The following is a 19,394-nucleotide window of genomic DNA, read 5'->3' on the forward strand; positions in this document are numbered from 1 at the left end:
AGGAGGAACAAGATGGCACTAACAAGGAGGTTGAACAAAAGAAGAAAGTTGACTACAAGGTTTCAAACATAGTATGGTTTGATGAAGTGAAGTATGGTGATGGCTTCAACAAAAAAAGGGAAATCTGGTGGACATGTATATAGGGAGAAATGAATTACATTTTGCACATAATAAGTCTGAGATATCTGCAGGACATCTAGCAGGCAGTTGTTAATGTAGAACTTTTTTTAAGCGAGAGGTTAAAATAGATATAAAACATGTTATTTGAATCCATGGGAACAGAGAAGATCACCAAGGGAGAATAGTTACATTATTAGTAGTCCTAGAGAAAAGGATTTCACTGGGGGAATGGGGTCAAAAGCCTTATTGCCAGGAATTGAAAAGAAAATAAGTGATGAGGAAAAGGAGCCAGGAAGTATAGAGGATTCTGATACTATTTGATCTAGATCCCTGGTGATCTAGAGGTTAGCAGCTATAAGAGTGTTATCAAGAATTCCCTTAAATCAGCCACAGGTTTTAGGAGTAAAAGAATTCACTCATTCTCGAATATTAGTTGCAAAATGAGTTTATTGTTAGATAGAAATCAGTTGAACCAGAGACTGACTTCAATAGTGGCAGATCTATGGAAAATAGTTTGCATTGAGAATACAGTCTCAGTCGATAGAAAGTCCTGGCAGCTGAGTAAGTCACCAAGGTCCAACTGCAAAGACTTTAGTTGATGGACGCTTAATATATTGGGTATCTTAGTGGAGGTTGGGAAGCCTGAGCTGGGAGACCCAAGCAAGTCAGAATGGAGGCTGGGACAACCAGAGCAGATCAGAATCAGTGGGGGGTGGGAAAGCCTAAATTGGCTCCAGTGGGGGCTGGGATAAGCCAGGATCTCCTATTGGAATTTAAAGAGGTGCTTTTTGAGCAGGATTGGTGAATCAAAGGCTCTGGCATCCAGGAAAGACAACTTGTCTGGGGAGGATATGCCTCAGCCTGGAAGGGCTGGGAATCTGAAAGGAATCACAGATCGATAGGAAATATAGTTTCTTAAAGGGACCTCAACCCACTTCAGATTCTATCTAGGAATTGTTCAGTGAAATGAAGGAAAGAAAGGTAGTAGCTTGGTGGGGAGGGAAAGGGAAATGGCAAATTGAGGAAAGATCTTTTTTGAAGATGAATGAGACCTGAGTGTTTGTAGGAACTGGGGAAAGAAAGGGAAGAGGAACAAGAAAAAGAAAACAATCAGAATGAGGTGGAACAATAAGATAAAGTCCTAAAGGAAATGGCTGATAAGATCAAGGTAACAAGTAGAGGAATTAAACCTGATAAAAACTACTTCTCCTTAGGTCTGTACTAAAGCAAGAGAAGATGAAAGGTATGGAGAAATTTTGAGTTACACAATAAGAGAGATGTGCAGTAGGTTGAGGACAGAAGGTCTGAATTTTCTTAGTAAAATAGGACACAAATGTGAAAAAAGTCATTGGGAACTAGAATTTATAACAACTGCTCCTGGGAGTATAAGAAAAAGTCAATCAAGTATAAATGAAAGAGTTGCAGGTTGGATAGTGAGGACACACGGGATTATATGACATGAATTTGCAATATATCAAAGTTGCATATATGTTAAGTACCATGCCTAGGTGAAGGGGCAGGTCAATTCTCCAAGAGCCTCCACAGCTGTGAATCAACACGAAGGAGTTGCAAAGCAGCCTTTACTAATGCTTGTAGACTAGGAATAAAATAAATTTGAGGCAAGAGGGAAGTGGAGAGAGGTCAGGCAACGCAACTGCCTCTCAGTGGAGAGGTAAGAGAACAGCAACTGCCTCTTTGTATTATCATCATCCTCTAACATAAAGAGATCCATTCTACACGTCTGAGTTAGACCTCCAGCAGCCACTGGCAGGTGGCTCCTGTATCGCAACACATATATATCAACAAAGAGGCCAAGTACATGTTCAGCTCCATAGAATGTCCAGTAAATCAGGGATTTCCCTAAAGGCCCTTGATATGGACATTTTAAAAGTGGGCAAGAATATCAAGGGATACGTGAACAAAAAATTAAATAAGTAATCATGCACTCTTAGTCTTTAAAAACAAATGTCAGGGTGGCTCCCGCCATCCAGCTCTCATGTAACTACTCAATAAACCCTGAAGTTCACACAAAATCAAATAATGATTTAAAAATCTATTGAGAAACTATGATTTTTCTTGCTCCTGAACTGCACGAAAAATCAGCAAAGGGAAATGAAGGCCCATCCAGCGCAGCCCAATCCAACACAGAATAGCTTCCCAGGGAGACCAAAGACAAAACACATGTGGCCTGAAAAGCTCTGTGTCTACTGGGAACAAAAAGTGGAGGGTTCCCCAGAAAAAATTCCCAAATGACCAGAAAGTCCTTGAAAGCCTCCAGAAGTATAAGTGACCAGCAACCAGTATGGTGCCACAGTTTGCAGACCATCATACCCTAAGTCCAGGAACTCTGAGGGTTGCTAACATTCTGTTCTGAAATGGACCAGTGCAATTAACCTAAAAATCTGGGGTGGATGGGGTTAATATTGGGAGATAGAGGCCAGTACAGATCCTCCAGAGACTCAAGGTAAGACCAAGCAAGGTCAAGTACCCCATGCAAAACCAGATTAAGGGACTAAGCAAGCTCTAGCACAAAATCCCAATTTAAAAGCTAAAGCTGGAAAGATGAATAACTCAAAGAAAATAATGTGAAAATTTCTAATGCAAATTTAGAAATCTCCCCCAAAAGCAATTCCATGACAACTGAAAACACAAAAGAATAAATGAAATTCTTGCTACTTAGAAGAAATGAAGAGATTTTTTTTTTTAAGAAAATCTGGAGTACAGAATTAGGAGAAAGAGTAGCTTAGAAAAGAAAATTGCATTCCCTGAAAATTAAAATAGACCAAGCAACCATGAGACAGCAAGGAATATTAGAATATTAGGGAAAAAATAGAAGAAAATATAACTACATAAAAAAACAACTGGCCAGGAAAACGGGTCAAGGAGAAATAATTTAAGAATTATTTCTTGGAGAATTGACTTAAATTTATAAGAATTCAAGCCATTCTCCAACTGATAAATGGTCAAAGGATATGAACAGACACTTTTCAGATGAAGAACTTGAAACTATTTGTAGTCATATGGTGCTCCAAATCACTGTTGATCAGTGAAATGCAAATTAAGACAACTCTGAGATACCCTACACACCTCTCAGATTGGTTAAGATGACAGGAAAAGATATTGACTAATATTGGAGGGGATGTGGGAAAACTGGGACACTGATGCATTGTTGGTGGAGTTGTGAACAAATCAGCTGTTCTGGAGAGCGATTTAGAACTATGCTCAAAAAGTTATCAAACTGTGCATACCCTTTGATCCAGCAGTATTACCATTGGGCTTATGTCCCAAAGAGATCTTAAAAGAGGAAAAGGGACCCACATGTGCAAAAGTGTTCTTGCCTCTTTGTAGTGGCAAGAACCTGGAAACTGAATAGATGCCCATAGATTGAAGAATGGTTGAATAACTCATGGTATATGAATGTTATGGAATATTATTGTTCTGTAAGAAACGACCAGCAGGATGATTTCAGAGAAGCCTGGAGAGACTTACATGAATTCATGCTAAGTGAAATGAGCAGAACCAGGAGATCATTATAACACAGCAACAACAAGACTATATGATGATCAATTCTGATGGACCTGGCTCTCGGCTCTCTTCAACGAGATGATTCAGACCAGTTCCATTTGTGCAGTGATGAAGAGAGCCATCTACACCCAGAGAGAGAACCATGGGAACAGTGTGAAACACAACATAGCATTCTCACTCTCTCTGTTGTTGTTTGTTTGCATTTTGTTTTCTTTCTCAGTTTTTTTTTTCCTTCTTGATCCAATTTTTCTTTTGTGGCAAGATAACTGTATAAATATGTATACATATATTGGATTTAACATATATTTAAACATATTTAACATGTATTGGACTACCTGCCATCTAGGGGTGGGGATGAGGGGAAGAAGGGGATAATTTGGAACAAGGTTTTGCAAGGGTCAATATTGAAAAATTACCCATGCAAATGTTTTATAAATAAAAAGCTTAAATTACAAGTGCATGGGAAATGGAATAAACAAATAGTTACATTTATTATTGAAAAAAAGAATTATTTCTTGGATTGCTGGAAAAAATAAATTTAGGGTTAGGATTAGACGCTATATTTCAAGAAATCATAAATGAAAACTATCAATATCTATTAGAAGCAAAGGGCAGAAAAATAGCATATATTGATTACTGCCTGGAAAAAGCCCCCAAAGGAAAAAAGTCCCAAAGTCCCACCCCCATTCCCCCATACCATCAAAGAAAAAAAATAATACAAGTATCCAGGAAGGCCTTCAAATACTTAGGAATTGCCTACAGTCAGAATCACATAAAGTAAACAAGAGATCTTAGAATACAGTACCCCCAAGAGTGAATTATGTTTATTACAAAGATTAAAATTGAATGTAATCATAGGATTATGGGAGAAAAATGAATCTTTTAATAGAATAGAGGACTTTCAAGCATTTTTGATGAAAAGATCAGAGCTGAGTAGAAAGTTTGAAATAAGACCCCAAGAAGCCAGAGAAAATTAGAACTATAAATTTATTTATGTAACTGGAATGAACTAAATAATGATGCAGTGCTCTTATTTTAATAGAATCCTTTTAGAACCTTAATGTCTTTAGAACATATTGGGAGAATTTAAAAAAAACAGATTCTGGCAGGGAGAAGGAAATGGTTTTGTCTTGAGGATTTGAAGAGACAAAAAAGAAAAGATGAAAGGACACAAGGTTAAAGGACAACACAGAGAGGAAGAAAAAGAGGTAGTCTCATAATTGCGTTTTGCTGTCCAGTCGTATGTGACTCTTCATACCACATGAGGTTTGACATTTGCTACTCTAGCTTATTTTACAGATGAGGAAATTGAGCCAAATAGGATAAGTGACTTGCCCAGGGTCACATAACTAAAGTAAATGTCTGAGGGCAGATTTGAACTCCAGGAAGAGGAGTGCCACCTAGCTGCTCTGAATATTTGGGTTACCTTCAAAAAAAAGTATACAAACATGGAAAAGGGGTAGAAAGAGCTGGCTTCAAATAAAATTCACTTTTATCTGAAATGAACAAAAGAGTATTAAACAACACACAAACACAAATAGTTTGATGTAGAAATATATCAAACTCAACATATATATCAAATGACTGGAAAGCCAGTAAGAATTGGGAAGAAGGGAGAACAGAGGAGGGAAAGAAACATAATAGCAGGGAGGGAAGAGTCAATAAGTAAAACAAAACTTGCTGATTCTAAAGATAGGATTAAAAGGGATAAAAATATTAAGCCACCTCCTAAGATTCTAGTTCTAGTTCTTTATACTTTTCTCACAAGAGCAATTTTGTTTGTTCTCTTAAGTCTCACAAAATACGTCCTTATCAACTATAATAGTTTAGATTTCACTTTACAATACAAACTTCTTAACATTTTGGAAGAAACTTGAGTCACAAGAGTTTGTTATATCTGTCCTTAAAGTGGCTTACCATGAATGTTAGCTGAAGAGTTGCTTGTACCAACACTTTTCCAATTGTTGACATATCTAGGCACACAATACATGTACTCAGTAAAATAGATCAATGCAGAAACAGCTTTTACTTTTATTTCCATTTCTGTTAAAGACACCAATATCCTTCCCATCACTTAGATTCACAACTATCAATATCATTCTTGAATCCTCATTTTAATTTATTCCAATATCCAATCAGTTGTTAAATCTTGTCTTTTCCCCCCTCCACATCTCTTAGTATATTTGCCCTTTCTCCAGTAACAACTATCATCAAAGTTCAATCCATTATTACTTATCACCTCAACAATTGTAGTAGTCTTCTAATTTGTTCTCCCTGCCCCAAGTCTTTCTCCACATACCTGCCCAGTTGAAATTCCTAAAACAGTGAGCTCCTTGAGAGCAGGAACTGTATCCCCAGTGCTTAGCATCTGCCTAGCACATACTAAGTTCTTAATAAATGCTTATTGACTGACTCTCCTACCTACTCAGTAAATTACAAAGACTCTTTATTCCATCCTAAAGTCTTGTTATTTAAAGCCCTTTATGAGGGAACCCCTTCCGATCTTTTCATTTTTCTTATACATTATTCTTTTTTCTTAATTAAAGTTTTTTTATTTTCAAAACATATGCATAATTTTCAACATTCACCCTTGCAAAGCCTTGTGTTCCAATTTTTTTTCTCCTGATCTTCCTCTATCCCCTCCCTTAGATAACAAGTAATCCAATATATGTTAAATATATACAGTTCTTTTACACATATTTCTACAATTATCATGCTGCACAAGAAAACTCAGATCAAAAGGGGGAAAAATGAGAAAGAAAGCAAAATGCAAGCAAACAACAACAAAAAGTGAAAATACTTTGTGATTTACACTCAGTTCCCACAGTCCTCTCTTTCTCGATGCAGATGGTTCTCTTCCTCACAAGAATATTGGAAATGGCTTAAATCATCTTAAAAGATGATTAAAAAGAGCATCCATCAGGTTTGACCATTGTATAATTTTTTTTTTGCTGTCTTACACGTTATTCTTCAAATATACTATTCTGATCATGCTGTTCTACTTGGTGCTCTTTGTCTTTGTACCTACAACTCAGAAATTGTTAACTCGGGAGGAAAAAAAGCCTTGAAAAGACAACAAATGTCAAGGGTCACCTGTTGACAGTTATCATTGTTATGTTAGATATTATTAAGAACTTGGGGATCTACCTAAATGGTCAGTAAAATTCCTGGTCTACTAGTAGTTTCTTGTTTCCTAAATGTTTCCTAACTAAAACGAAAAACATTCTGAGAGTTACTAAGTTGCCTTTAAACTTATTGGTATAAAGTAGCTAGCTTATTTATATTTATAATATAAATATAAAAAATTTTTGTTTTATGTAATAAAACTATATAAATTTTATTTATATAAAATATTTTTATTATAAAAATATTCTAAATCATCTAATACCTCCCTTGAATGGAAATTATTTTTCAGAATCCTAACACTTCTTACATTTGTTTTATTCTTTCCTTTATTAAATTAACAAACACAAAAAGAGAACATTTCCATATACAAAGGAAAACAGAAAAAGCAGATTTCATGTTAATCTTCAAATTTCTATTATGTAAAGCTTGTTTTAGAAACCACCTATATAATAAATTCAGTGTTAACTCAAAAGTTTCCTGTATTTTCTTCCAGACTTCTTTTTAACCTCCTCTCTGCATTTAAAAATAATGGTTAAATGATTCTCTTTTTTTTCTGATGGCTCTATCATATGCTTCACTATTCTCCCTAAATCTCTACTTACCTCCTCACTCTATTTGCAAAGGAAAAATAAATCCATAACAGCAAATAAGACATAATCATGTCAAATAATTATAGCATTGTGGTTAGAAACAAATAGTCTTGGATTCATATTCACAAGGTTTGGCCTTCTTAGAAAAGAAAAAAATGCCTGTTTCCCACTGAGTTTCACTCCCTTTCTCATATAAATTCTTATGTTCCCAATCTCTAAAACCAACGAATACAATAATAAAAGTTCATCTGCTGGAACTCATATGAATTCTTCACCTTCCAGTCTTTGAAAAGTTTTGAAAGCAGAAAACTTAGGGAAAATATTTATTAAAAACATTAATACACATTCCTGAATGAATTTGATTTATTAAATATCTGTGTGTCCTATAAATTTTTGTAGCACCTAATACATGTTCATTCTATGAAAGTATTCAGGAAATTGTTATTAGTAATAATGATGTAAAAAAAATTCTAACTAGAAACAATCTTTTAAGAATAATTCATTATTATTATTTTTTAGCCTTTAGCTTTTGGACTGACCACAGTTTGCTTTAGGTCTAGTCCAAATCTTAACTTATCGTGAAATCTAAATATGATATCCTTGACAATGCGTCATTCAGTCTCTGCTTGAACATTTCCAGGAATGGAGACTTCTATCTCACAAAGTAACTCATTCCATTTTCAAACTTTAATTTTTCCTTAAACTTTAATTCTTTCTTCTATTAAATATACTTTTTATACTTGTGGTTTTGATATTATGTCAATTCACACACTTTTATTCTATCAATTAATCAATAAAATTATTAAGTACTCAGGAGTTGTATTAAGGATCTGTAGTATTCCTACTGGTTTTCTGGAGGCCTTGGGAGCAGCATTCCTTTCAGTAGAGTAATCACCATAAGAACAGCCAGGTGTTAAAATTCTAAATCCTTTATTATCTCTTTCACAATCTAGTTTCCTTGCCCCAGGCCCAGGCCAGCTTTCTGGAGAGCCTTTCAGACTTGCCTTGGAGTCAAGGGGGAAGTGCAGGAGGCCAGCCACTACAGTGGCTGTGAATGAATCTGGCTCTGAGTCTGAGGGCTTGTGCTTCAGCCTCCAGCCACCACAAAGGTGGACCATGGAATGAATCTGGCTGAGTGTGTTCCAGCTTAGATGCTCTCTTATAATTACATTATAATGGATGTGAATCTTGTAGAACTATATTAAGTACTAAATACATGTACTGAACTAGAGAACTATTAATCACCATGCTAAATTAGATAACCACTGTCTTTATCAATTCCACTGAGTTAGCACCTTATAAGAATTCTTGTTTTAAGTACAGAGTTCTAGCCCATAACAAGAACCAATGATTCAAAGACAATTTAAAAAAAAAAATTTCTGCTTTCATGGAGTTAGCATTATAATTTAGAGAAGCAACATGTACATATGTAAATATAAGGTAATTTTAGAAAAAAAGCACTAACAGGGGGATCAGAAAAGCTTTATGTAAGAAATGACATTTGTAGGGCAGCTAGGTGGCAAAATGGAGCACTGGTCCTGAAGTCAAGAGGACCTGAGTTCAAATCTGCTTTCAGACCCTTAGGTTTGTGTAGTTTCATCACAGGGGCAGGGCTGGCTTGAATGGAATGAAGATCCTGGGGAGAATCCATGAGAGAATCTTTTGGTGGCCTTACTCCACTTTCAGAGAGAGTCCCTGGTCTGTTTCTTCCTTCCCAGAGATAATTTCCCTTCATCTACATTCAATCTAATACAAAAGTTAAGGATAGAAGAGTTGTTACACTCATTGGGAGGCAGGATTGGGTCTTAAAAGTTTAATCATCGGAACTCTTTCTAAAAATCCTTCCTTTCTAAATTGATGGTCTTGTGTTCTTTTGTCTTTTCCTTCCTTTCTTTTTCTACTCCATGGTTGTATCGGGAAAAGATATGGGGACACCCACTGCCACTGTATCACTAACATGATTTTTCCCCCCAATAGTATTTTATTTTTTCAACTATATGTAAAGATAGCTTTCAACATTCATTTTTGTAGGATTTTGAGTTCAAAATTTTTTCTCCTTCCCTCCCTGACCTTATCCTTCCCCAAGAATTGAGCAAGCACTCTGATATAGGTTATACATGTACAATTATTTTAAACATATTTCCATGAATCATATTGTAAAAGAAAAATCGGAACAAAAAGGAAAAACCACAAGAAAGAAAAAACAAATGAATTTTTGAAAGGTGAAAATAGTATAGCATGTTATTTCTTACAGTCTGTTGAGTAATGGTACTATTGCTGTTTGGAGAGATCCCCCCAAAGCATCACTGGCTCTGCTATTTTTGCACCCCCATTGCCCTCTGGATGTTGGTATCAGGGAGGATTATATTTAAGGCACCCTATCCTCAATGGCAATGAGAGTGACAAAAGTGAGAGGAACAAATAAAGAGGATTAGATGCTGATGCCCTTCCTATCATCCCCTAAAAAAATAATATTTACTTACTCTTCAAAGTTTAGTGTATTTGTCCAGTTCAGAATTTCATCCACTTCCCATTCCATCACTGCTTCTAGTCCACCTTCTTCAGTTGCTCTTATCAATCCTTTTGTTGCTTTAAGAATTAAGTCTGTACATCTAGGATCTGATTTCTTTGTTTCCAGACTTCCTGCATAATACCTAGAAAAAGAAAAAGGTATTATGACATAAAAGCTTTGAATAATATGAGCAGATAATATGTGTTAATAAGGAGCTAACATATTAAGACAAAATTTTTATGCTGGATCACTAGAAAGAAAGCAATCCAATCATACATATATTCCATCAGTCAGCTTATTACTGAGTTTCACATTTCGACCTCACATCTGAGTTAAATCCAGGAGTATCCTGGTAAGCATTTCACAAATGGCTGGGGTGGAGGAGGGGAGAAGAATGTACACATGGCACATTTAAATTTAACCTCTTTTGTTTACATCCATCACTGTCTTAAATCTAAATTGGCATTCAACAAAACAAATCAAGCTCTAATTTGTAGTATTTGCTGATTTCTGAAGTGTAAATGCTTATATTGAAAATTTAACAAATGGCTCACTAGAGCCTGTTATAAAGTGGCTCCACCAACACACCCCTATTAAATCATACAAGGAAAAATAAAGTCATTAGATAATAGAATAAGGAAATTTCAGAGCTTGAAAGGACCTTTATTTTACAGATCATGAAGTGGAAGCTTGCATAGTTGAAATAACTTGCCCAAATTCTTATAAGTAGCTTTTGTTCTATATTAGCTTTATATGAATAAACGGGAGAGGTATATGGCATATATACATGCCTGGAGTCAGGAAGACTCATCTTCCTGAGTTCAAGTACAGCCTTAGACACTTAGGTATCTGACTCTGGGCAAGTCACTTAATTCTGTTTGCCTCAGTTTCTCAGCTATAAAATGAGCTGGAAAAGGATATGGCAAACTACTCTAGTATCTTTACTTAGAAAACTACAAATGGGGTCATGAAAAGCTGACAATTGAAAACTACATAACCACAAAATGCATAAATGCCATGCATTCATCCAATATTGATTAATGACATGAAGAAACTAATAATTCAGAGCCAAAAGATTGGTTTGCTATTATCCATATGGATATTTGTTTTCAATTTAGGGTGTTTAGTAGGAGCAATTCATTCTGAAATAAAAGAATGCTAGGTCACTTTCTGAATATAATATGCTCAACCAGAGGAGATATATTTTAAAAAGCCAACAGCAAATTTCTTAAATTTTAATTATGATCTCATAATTTTCTATACTTTTTAGAAAACAATGGCGTCAACTTGAAAGTTAGAGATGGGATGGGGTGGTGGTAATCTAATATTTATGAGGAGGTTCCTACAGTCAAATTTTTGTAATCACTTTGGAGAGGGACCTACTGACCTAAAGCTATTAAAATTCAGTCTATGACTGAACTACAGTACAGTTATAAATTATAAAACATGGAAGTATGGGCTTGGTCAATAAAGTGACCAATTATGACCAGTGAACAATGATACTTGTAAAGCAAGAAGGAAATGAAGGATGTACTTTTCAGACATGTGTTAATTTGTTTTATTTAACCATATCTTTTTTTTTTTTTAATAAGGGAGGGTTTCTTTGGGGGGAGTTATTGGGAAGTAACTATTTTTTAAAATATCAACAAAACATTTTAGGAACAAATGCCTGGGAACACTTTTTGGAATGATCAGACTTCCCAAGTACATATGCTCAAGATCAGGTTTAACTACTAAATGAACATCTTCTAACCCTCAGAAAACAATACAAAAAATTCTAGTACTTTTTTTTGGCAAGAGAATATGCCACATTGTGTTTGATATTGAACTATTAAATTATTATTAATAAATTTAAGGCATTTGAATAATTCATGTTTTGAAAAAATTTCAGTTAACATCTGTTAAGCACTTTGAAATTTAAAGCCCTATGATAATACTTCTACAGCTCTTATTTTGGAACCTTTCTTCACGTGACTTGTAGTACACTGTGAGACAGGAAAAGGGATTGGATCTCATTTCATTGATGTTGGAAAATCCCAGGTGAGGACATTCTTTTTAGCAATACTCTCTTTTGGAGAGCTGCCTAGAGTCCTGAAAAGTTAAGTGATTTCCTTAACATTCTGGCTTCTTAAGCCACACTGCTTCTAGAAGAAATATTACAATGCTAAACAATAGTAGGAGCACTTAAGCAGTTAGAATATCCCAAACACCGCATTTTTCTTTTATTTCTGAGATCAGAATCATTTATAAATAAAAATAAAAAATCATTTGAACTGAGCAGTGGTCAAAAATTTTTTTATAACTTTTTACTAAAGAAGTTAATATTTATCCTTTTGAGGGGAAAAAGAAACCTCAAAATATTCTTAATCTGAATAACTACATTTTTATCTGAAGAAAATGTTGGAAAATTCAATTGGAAAAATAAAATTAAAATTAAATGAAAAAGAATTTGATAGAAATGTAACATGATGGAGGAAAAGGCACACTCTACAGATCTAGCATAAAATTCAAGGTTTAACTTCAAAAGAAGATGGGAGCAAGTGGTGGTGAAAGAATCTTTAAAAGCTTGGATGTGATTATTTAGTAAATTTGAGGAAAAGATATAAAATAATTACTGGGTCAGCAAAGACCTGGTTCCTCACAGACAAAGTAGCCCCAGGGTGGTGGGGGGAATACTTTTTTTTTTAATAACTTTTTATTGACAGTACATATACATGGGTAATTTTTTACAACATTATCCCTTGCATTCACTTCTGTTCCAACTTTTCCCTTCTCCATCCCCTCCCCTAGATAGCAGGCAGTCTTATACATGTCAAATATGTTATAGTATATCTTAGTTACAACATATGTGTGCAGAACTAAACAGTTCTCTTGTTGCACAGGAAGAATTGGATTCAGAAGGTAAAAATAACCTGAGAAGAAAAAAAAATGTAAACCATTCACACTCATTTCCCAGTGTTCCTTCTCTGGTTGTAGCTAATTCTGTCCATCATTGATCAACTGGAACTGAATTAGATCTCTTTGTTGAAGATATCCATTTCCATCAGAATACATCCTCATATAGTATTGTTGTTGAAGTGTATAATGATCTCCTGGTTCTGCTCATTTCACGCATCAGCTCATGTAAGTCTTTCCAAGCCTCTCTGTATTCATCCTGCTGGTCATTTCTTACAGAACAATAATATTCCATAACATTTATATACCACAATTTACCCAACCATTCTCCAACTGATGGGCATCCATTCATTTTCCAATTTCTGGCCACTACAAACACGGCTGCCACAAACATTTTGCCACATATAGGTCCCTTTCCCTTCTGTAAGATCTCTTTGGGATACAAGCCCAGTAGTAACACTGCTGGATCAAAGGGTATGTACAGTTTGATAACTTTTGGAGCATAATTCCAGATTGCTCTCCAGGATGGTTGGATTCATTCACAACTCCACCAGCAACGCATCAGTGTTCCAGTTTTGCCACATGCCCTCCAACATTCATCATCATTTTTTTTCCTGTCATCTTAGTCTGACCGGTGTGTAGTGGTATCTCAGGTTTGTGTTAATTTGCATTTCTCTGATCAATAGTGATTTGGAACACTTTCATATGAGTGGAAATAGTTTCAATTTCATCATCTGAAAATTGCCTGTTCATATCCTTTGACCATTTATCAATTGGAGAGTTGCTTGATTTCTTTAAATTAGAGGCAATTCTCTATATATTTTGGAAATGAGGCCTTTATCAGAACCTTTAACTGTAAAAATATTTTCCCAGTTTGTTGCTTCTCATCTAGTCTTGTTTGCATTAGTTTTATTTGTACAAAGGCTTTTAAATTTGATATAATCAAATTTTTCTATTTTGTGATCAATAATGATCTCTAGTTCTTCCTTGGTCACAGATTCCTTCCTCCTCCACAAGACTGAGAGGTAAACTATCCTATGTTCCTTTAATTTATTTATAATCTTGTTCTTTATGTCTAAATCATGGAACCATTTTGATCTTATCTTGATGTACGGTGTTAAGTGTGGGTCCATGCCTAATTTCTGCCACACTAATTTCCAGTTATCCCAGCAGTTTTTGCCAAATAATGAATTCTTATCACAAAAGTTGGGATCTTTGGGTTTGTCAAACATTAGATTGCTACAGTTATTGACTATTTTGTCCTATGAACCTAACCTATTCCACTGATCAACTAATCTATTTCTTAGCCAATACCAAATGGTTTTGATGACTGCTGCTTTATAATATAGTTTTAGATCAGGTACAGCTAGGCCACCTGCATTTGATTTTTTTTTTCATTAATCCCCTTGAAATTCTTGACCTTTTGTTCTTTCATATGAATTTTATTGTTATTTTTTCTAGGTCATTAAAATAGTTTCTTGGGAGTCTGATTGGTATAGCACTAAATAAACAGATTAGTTTAGGGAGTATTGTCATCTTTATTATATTCACTCAGCCTATTCAAGAGCACTTAATATTTTTCCAATTATTTAAATCTGACTTTATTTGTGTGGAAAGCGTTTTGTAATTTTGCTCATATAATTCCTTTGGTAGATAGATTCCCAAATATTTTATGCTATCAACAGTTATTTTGAATGGAATTTCTCTTTGTATCTCTTGCAGTTGGATTTTGTTGGTGATGTATAAAAATGCTGAGGATTTATGTGGATTTATTTTGTATCCTGAAACTTTGCTAAAGTTGTGAATTATTTCTAATAGCTTTTTAGTAGAATCTCTGGGGGTTGCTAAGTATACCATCATATTATCCGCAAATAGTGATAATTTGGTTTCCTTGTTACCTACTCTAATTCCTTTAATCTCTTTCTCGATTCTTATTGCTGAGGCTAACATTTCTAATACAATATTGAATAATAATGGTGATAGTGGGCAACCTTACTTCACTCCTGATCTTACTGGGAAAGGTTCCAATTTATCCCCATTACATATGATGTTTACTGATGGTTTTAAATATATGTTTCTGGATATTTTGAGGAAAAGTCCATTTATTCCTATACTCTCAAGTGTTTTTATTAGGAATAGATGTTGGAATTTATCAAATGCTTTTTCTGCATCTATTGAGATGATCATATGATTTTTGTTAATTTGGTTATTGATATAGTCAATTATGCTAATAGTTTTCCTAATATTGAACCAGCCCTGCATTCCTGGTATAAATCCTACTTGGTCTTAGTGTATTATCCGGGGGATGATTTTCTGTAATCTTTTCGCTAATATTTTATTTAAGATTTTAGCATCAATATTCATTAGGGAGATTGGTTTATAATTTTCTTTCTCTGTTTTCAACCTACCTGATTTAGGTATCAGTACCATGTCTGTATCATAAAAGGAATTTGGTAGGATTCCTTCAATCCCTATTTTTTCAAATAGTTTATATAGCATTGGAGTTAATTGTTCTTTAGATGTTTGGTAGAATTCACATGTAAATCCATCTGGTCCTGGGGATTTTTCTTAGGGAGTTGATTAATAGCTTGTTCTATTTCTTTTTCTAAGATGGGACTGTTTAACCAATTTACTTCTTTCTCTGTTAATCTAGGCAAGCTATATTTTTGAAGGTATTCTTCCATTTCATTTAAGTTATCAAATTTATTGGCATAAAGCTGGGCAAAGTAATACCTAATTATTGCTCTAATTTCCTTTTCATTAGTGGCGAGTTCTCCCTTTTCATTTTTAAGACTAACAATTTGATTTTCCTCTTTCCTTTTTAAAATCAGATTTACTAAGGATTTATCTATTTTGTTGGTTTTTTCATAGAACCAATTAATTCAATAGTTTTTTACTTTCAATTTTATTAATTTCTCCTTTTATTTTTAGAATTTCAAGTTTAGTGTTTGACTGGGGGTTTTTAATTTGTTCCTTTTCTAGAATTTTTAGTTACAAGCCCAATTCATTGACCTCTTTCTCTATTTTATGCAAGTAGGCTTCTAGAGATATAAAATTTCCCCTTATTACCACTTTGGCTGCATCCTACACATTTTGGTATGACATCTCATTATTGTCATTTTCTTTGGTGAAGTTATTAATTATGTCTATGATTTGCTGTTTCACCCAATCATTCTTTAGTATGAAATTATTTAGTTTCCAATTATTTTTGGTCTATTTTCCCTTGGCTTTTTATTGAATGTAATTTTCATTGCATTGTGGTCTGGAAAGGATGCATTTACTATTTCTGCCTTACTGCATTTGAATTTGAGGTTTTTATGTCCTAATATATGGTCAATTTTTATATAGGTTCAGTGAACTGCTGAGAAAAAAGTATACTCCTTTCTGTCAGTTTTCTCCAAAGATCTATCATATCTAACTTTTCTAGTATTCTATTTATCTCTTTGACTTCTTTCTTATTTATTTTGTGGTTTGGTTTATCTAATTCTGAGAGTGCAAGATTGAGATCTCCCACTGTTATAGTTTTGCTATCTATTTCTTCTTGCAGCTCTCTTAATTTTTCTTTTAAGAATTTAGATGCTACACCACTTGATGCATATATGTGTAATATTGATATTGCTTCATTATCTATGCTACCCTTTTACCAAGATATAATGCTGTTATGAGCCAGAACTTGAAACAAGGTAATAATTCAAGGGAGATGTTAGAATCCTAGTATTAACTCAATGGAATTGATACAATGCTTATTGGTTCACACCTTAGAGCAAATCCTTACAAAGTGATAAGTCAGTAGCTTAATTTATCATGGTATTTAGCAAATTCTCTAACTCACTAATGTATTTAAGTACTCATTGGAGTTCACAAGTATGGGAGATTCTACACCTCCCTTAATCCCTCCCTCAGAGGAGTCAACCTTTAAGAGATCATATATAAGAAGCTCTTGGAGTTTCAGTCAATTAGTTAGTTTGGAACATTGCCAGGAATCGGAGAAGAGCACTCAGGGAGATACAGAAGCCCACAAGCCCACTTTTGGAGGCGAAGTCAGATTCAGCCCATCTTCCACCTTTGTGCTGGCTGGAGGCTGGAGAAAGCAGAGGCATAGGACAAGCTGCAAGAGCTCTTGGAACCAAGGAGAGAGATAGGCCTCTAAGAAAGCTAACCGGGCCCAAGGAAAGAGATAAGAAATAAACATTTGGATTTTATCAGCTGGCTGTATTTGAGGTGATTATTACTTTGAACTAAAACTAAGGCTGCCTCCAAAAAACCTCCCCAAGAAACCTGCTTCCAGAGAGAACCATTATATTTTAAAGAGAACACCACATAGTGCCCTTCCTTATCTCTTTTAATTAGATCAATTTTTGCTTTTGTTTGATCTGAGATCAGGATGGCTACCCCCTGCTTTTTTTATTTTACCTGAAGCATAGTAGGTTCTGCTCCAACCTTTTATTTTCACTCTGTATGCATCGCTCTGTTTCAAGTGTGTTTCCTGTAAACAACATATTGTAGGGTTCTGGCTTTTAATCCAGTCTGCTAACCGCTTCCTCTTTATGGGGGAATTTACCCCATTCACATTTAAAATGTTAAATGACCAATTCTGTATTACTTGCTGTCTTGTTAACCCCTGCTTATGTTTTTTTCCTTTCCTTCCCCCTTACCCCCCCTCCCCAGTATTAAACTTGTGAGCACCACTTGCTTCTCACAGCCCTCCCTTTTTAGTATCTCTCCCTTTACCTTAGAGTTCCTCCCCCTTTCTTACCCCCTTTCCTCACAATTTCTGTATTCCCTTCCGCTTAGTTTACTCCTCCTCTTTTCACTTTTCCCCTCCCACTTTTCAATGAGGTGGGAGAAGTTTCACTATAAATCGAATATGTCTAATATTTTTCTCTTTAAGCCAATTCTTATGACAGTAAGACTGAACATACTATGTTCATCCCCCTCCATTCTTTCTCTCATATATAATAGGTTTCCTTTGCCTCTTTGTGAGATGTAGTACCCCCACTTTACCCTTTTCCTGGTATAATTTCCTTTCCACCTCTAGTTTCTAGAACAAAGTATACATGTGTTCTTTATATATCTTTATAGGAGAAATATAGTTCCCAAGATTTCTTTTTACCTTTTTAGGTTTCTCTTGAGTTCTATATTTGTAGATCAAATTTTTTATTTAGTTCCAGTTTTATCATCCAAAATAGTTGAAATTCACTTATTTCACTGAATGTCCATCTTCTTCCCTTGAAAAAAATGCTCTTTTTGGCTGCATTCCAAGTTCTTTAGCCTTTCAGAATATCAGATTCCAGGCCCTTTGAGCCTTTAATGTGGATGCTGCTAGGTCCTGAGTAATCCCTTATTGTGGATCCTCTATGTCTGAATTGATTTTTTTCTAGCAGCTTGCAGTATTTTTTCCTTCGTCTGATAGTTCTGGAATTTGGCCACTATATTTCTTGGGGGTTTGATTTTAGGGTCCCTTTTAGTAGGTGATCAATGAATTCCTGACTTTGACAAATTTGTCAAGGAGTTCAGGGCTTGCCATAGTTTTCCTCTACCCAATTTCTGCCTTTTTATCAGGAGCTTCAACATACATTATGTGTTGATGTTTCCTCAAATTAATCAGTTCCCATGACCACCCATACACTACTTTAACAACACCCAGAGATGGTCACAGCTTTGATTTATCCATCATCAAGTGTTCCATTTACATAATCAAGCCTAAGTCTCACTTGTCCATTGTTTTAGTTTTGAGGTCTCAAAGTGAGTGTAAATAGCTTTGAGGGTAGAAATGGTAAAATGAGACTGTGATGGTGTTTGATTCCTGCAAAAATTGGATTTATGTGAGGTAGAACTACGCCAAGTAATCAGCCTCACTCTCTCTTCTGAAGCCACATGTCCAGTGGCAGGACAGAAAACAGGACTGAATTAGCCCAGAAGAAACTAGAGATGCACAAAATTAGAGAATTCCCCCCAACATGTTCCTAGGGACTGTTTGTGGCTGATCTGTGGCAAAGCAGTCTCAGCTCCTATCAGTTTGATCAGCCCACACTAACACGACCTGACATAATGATGTCCTTTTGGTCCTCTTCAGAACAAGGGACAACCACCAAACAAACCAAACAGCAATTGTTTCTGGTCTGGTCAAAAACTCTGAGGGTCTGACTGATTCTTTTGTGAAGGCAAAGTGGGCCAGCTTTTAGCTCAATTTTTACCTAGCCTTTAACTATTGAATAGGAATTGCCTATTGAGACCCGGGAAAGACTTTAACTTCCCAAAACCAAAGTTTCTTGATGCATCCAGTGCCATTGCCAGTTTTCCTGCCCCATGTCTAGCCTATAAAGTCTGCTGGAGGAGAAAGCTTTACCTCACTTAAATCTAGATCACTTGTAAGTCAAGACTGCTAATGTCATTGGTCCTCTTTGAAAACAAAGGAGGAACAACAACCACCCCACTAAATTACTACTAAAGAAAACTGGATAAAAATTACACAATTAACCTTTTTTACCCACTGTACCACATAGCTGCCTGACTAATAATTAAGTGCCAACGATATAATAGGGAACATGCTAAATCCTATATCTATTTTCTACATAGATACACAGATATATATTGTTTCCCCCATTAAAATATAAATTCCTGGA

At 35.2% G+C, this 19,394-nt stretch overlaps 1 protein-coding gene across 4 annotated transcripts in view; it reads right to left on the reverse strand.

The window, feature by feature from the left end:
* The window catches only part of C3H11orf65 (chromosome 3 C11orf65 homolog), a 50,696-nt gene that overhangs the window by 1,516 nt on the left and 29,786 nt on the right, over positions 1–19,394 (reverse strand). Inside the window, exons 7-8 of one of the 4 annotated variants that reach the window (XM_003764252.3) lie at positions 9,845–10,015; positions 5,563–5,618 (exon numbers count right to left, since the gene is read on the reverse strand). In XM_003764252.3, the coding sequence (XP_003764300.1) occupies positions 5,563–5,618; positions 9,845–10,015 (227 nt within the window). Of the gene's footprint in view, positions 1–5,562; positions 5,689–8,926; positions 9,108–9,844; positions 10,016–19,394 lie in introns of those variants that run through there. The other 3 variants (XM_031961099.1, XM_031961098.1, XM_031961100.1) reach the window with 3 other exon arrangements.

Source organism: Sarcophilus harrisii, chromosome 3 (assembly GCF_902635505.1).
Source record: "Sarcophilus harrisii chromosome 3, mSarHar1.11, whole genome shotgun sequence".
NCBI lineage: Eukaryota > Metazoa > Chordata > Mammalia > Dasyuromorphia > Dasyuridae > Sarcophilus > Sarcophilus harrisii.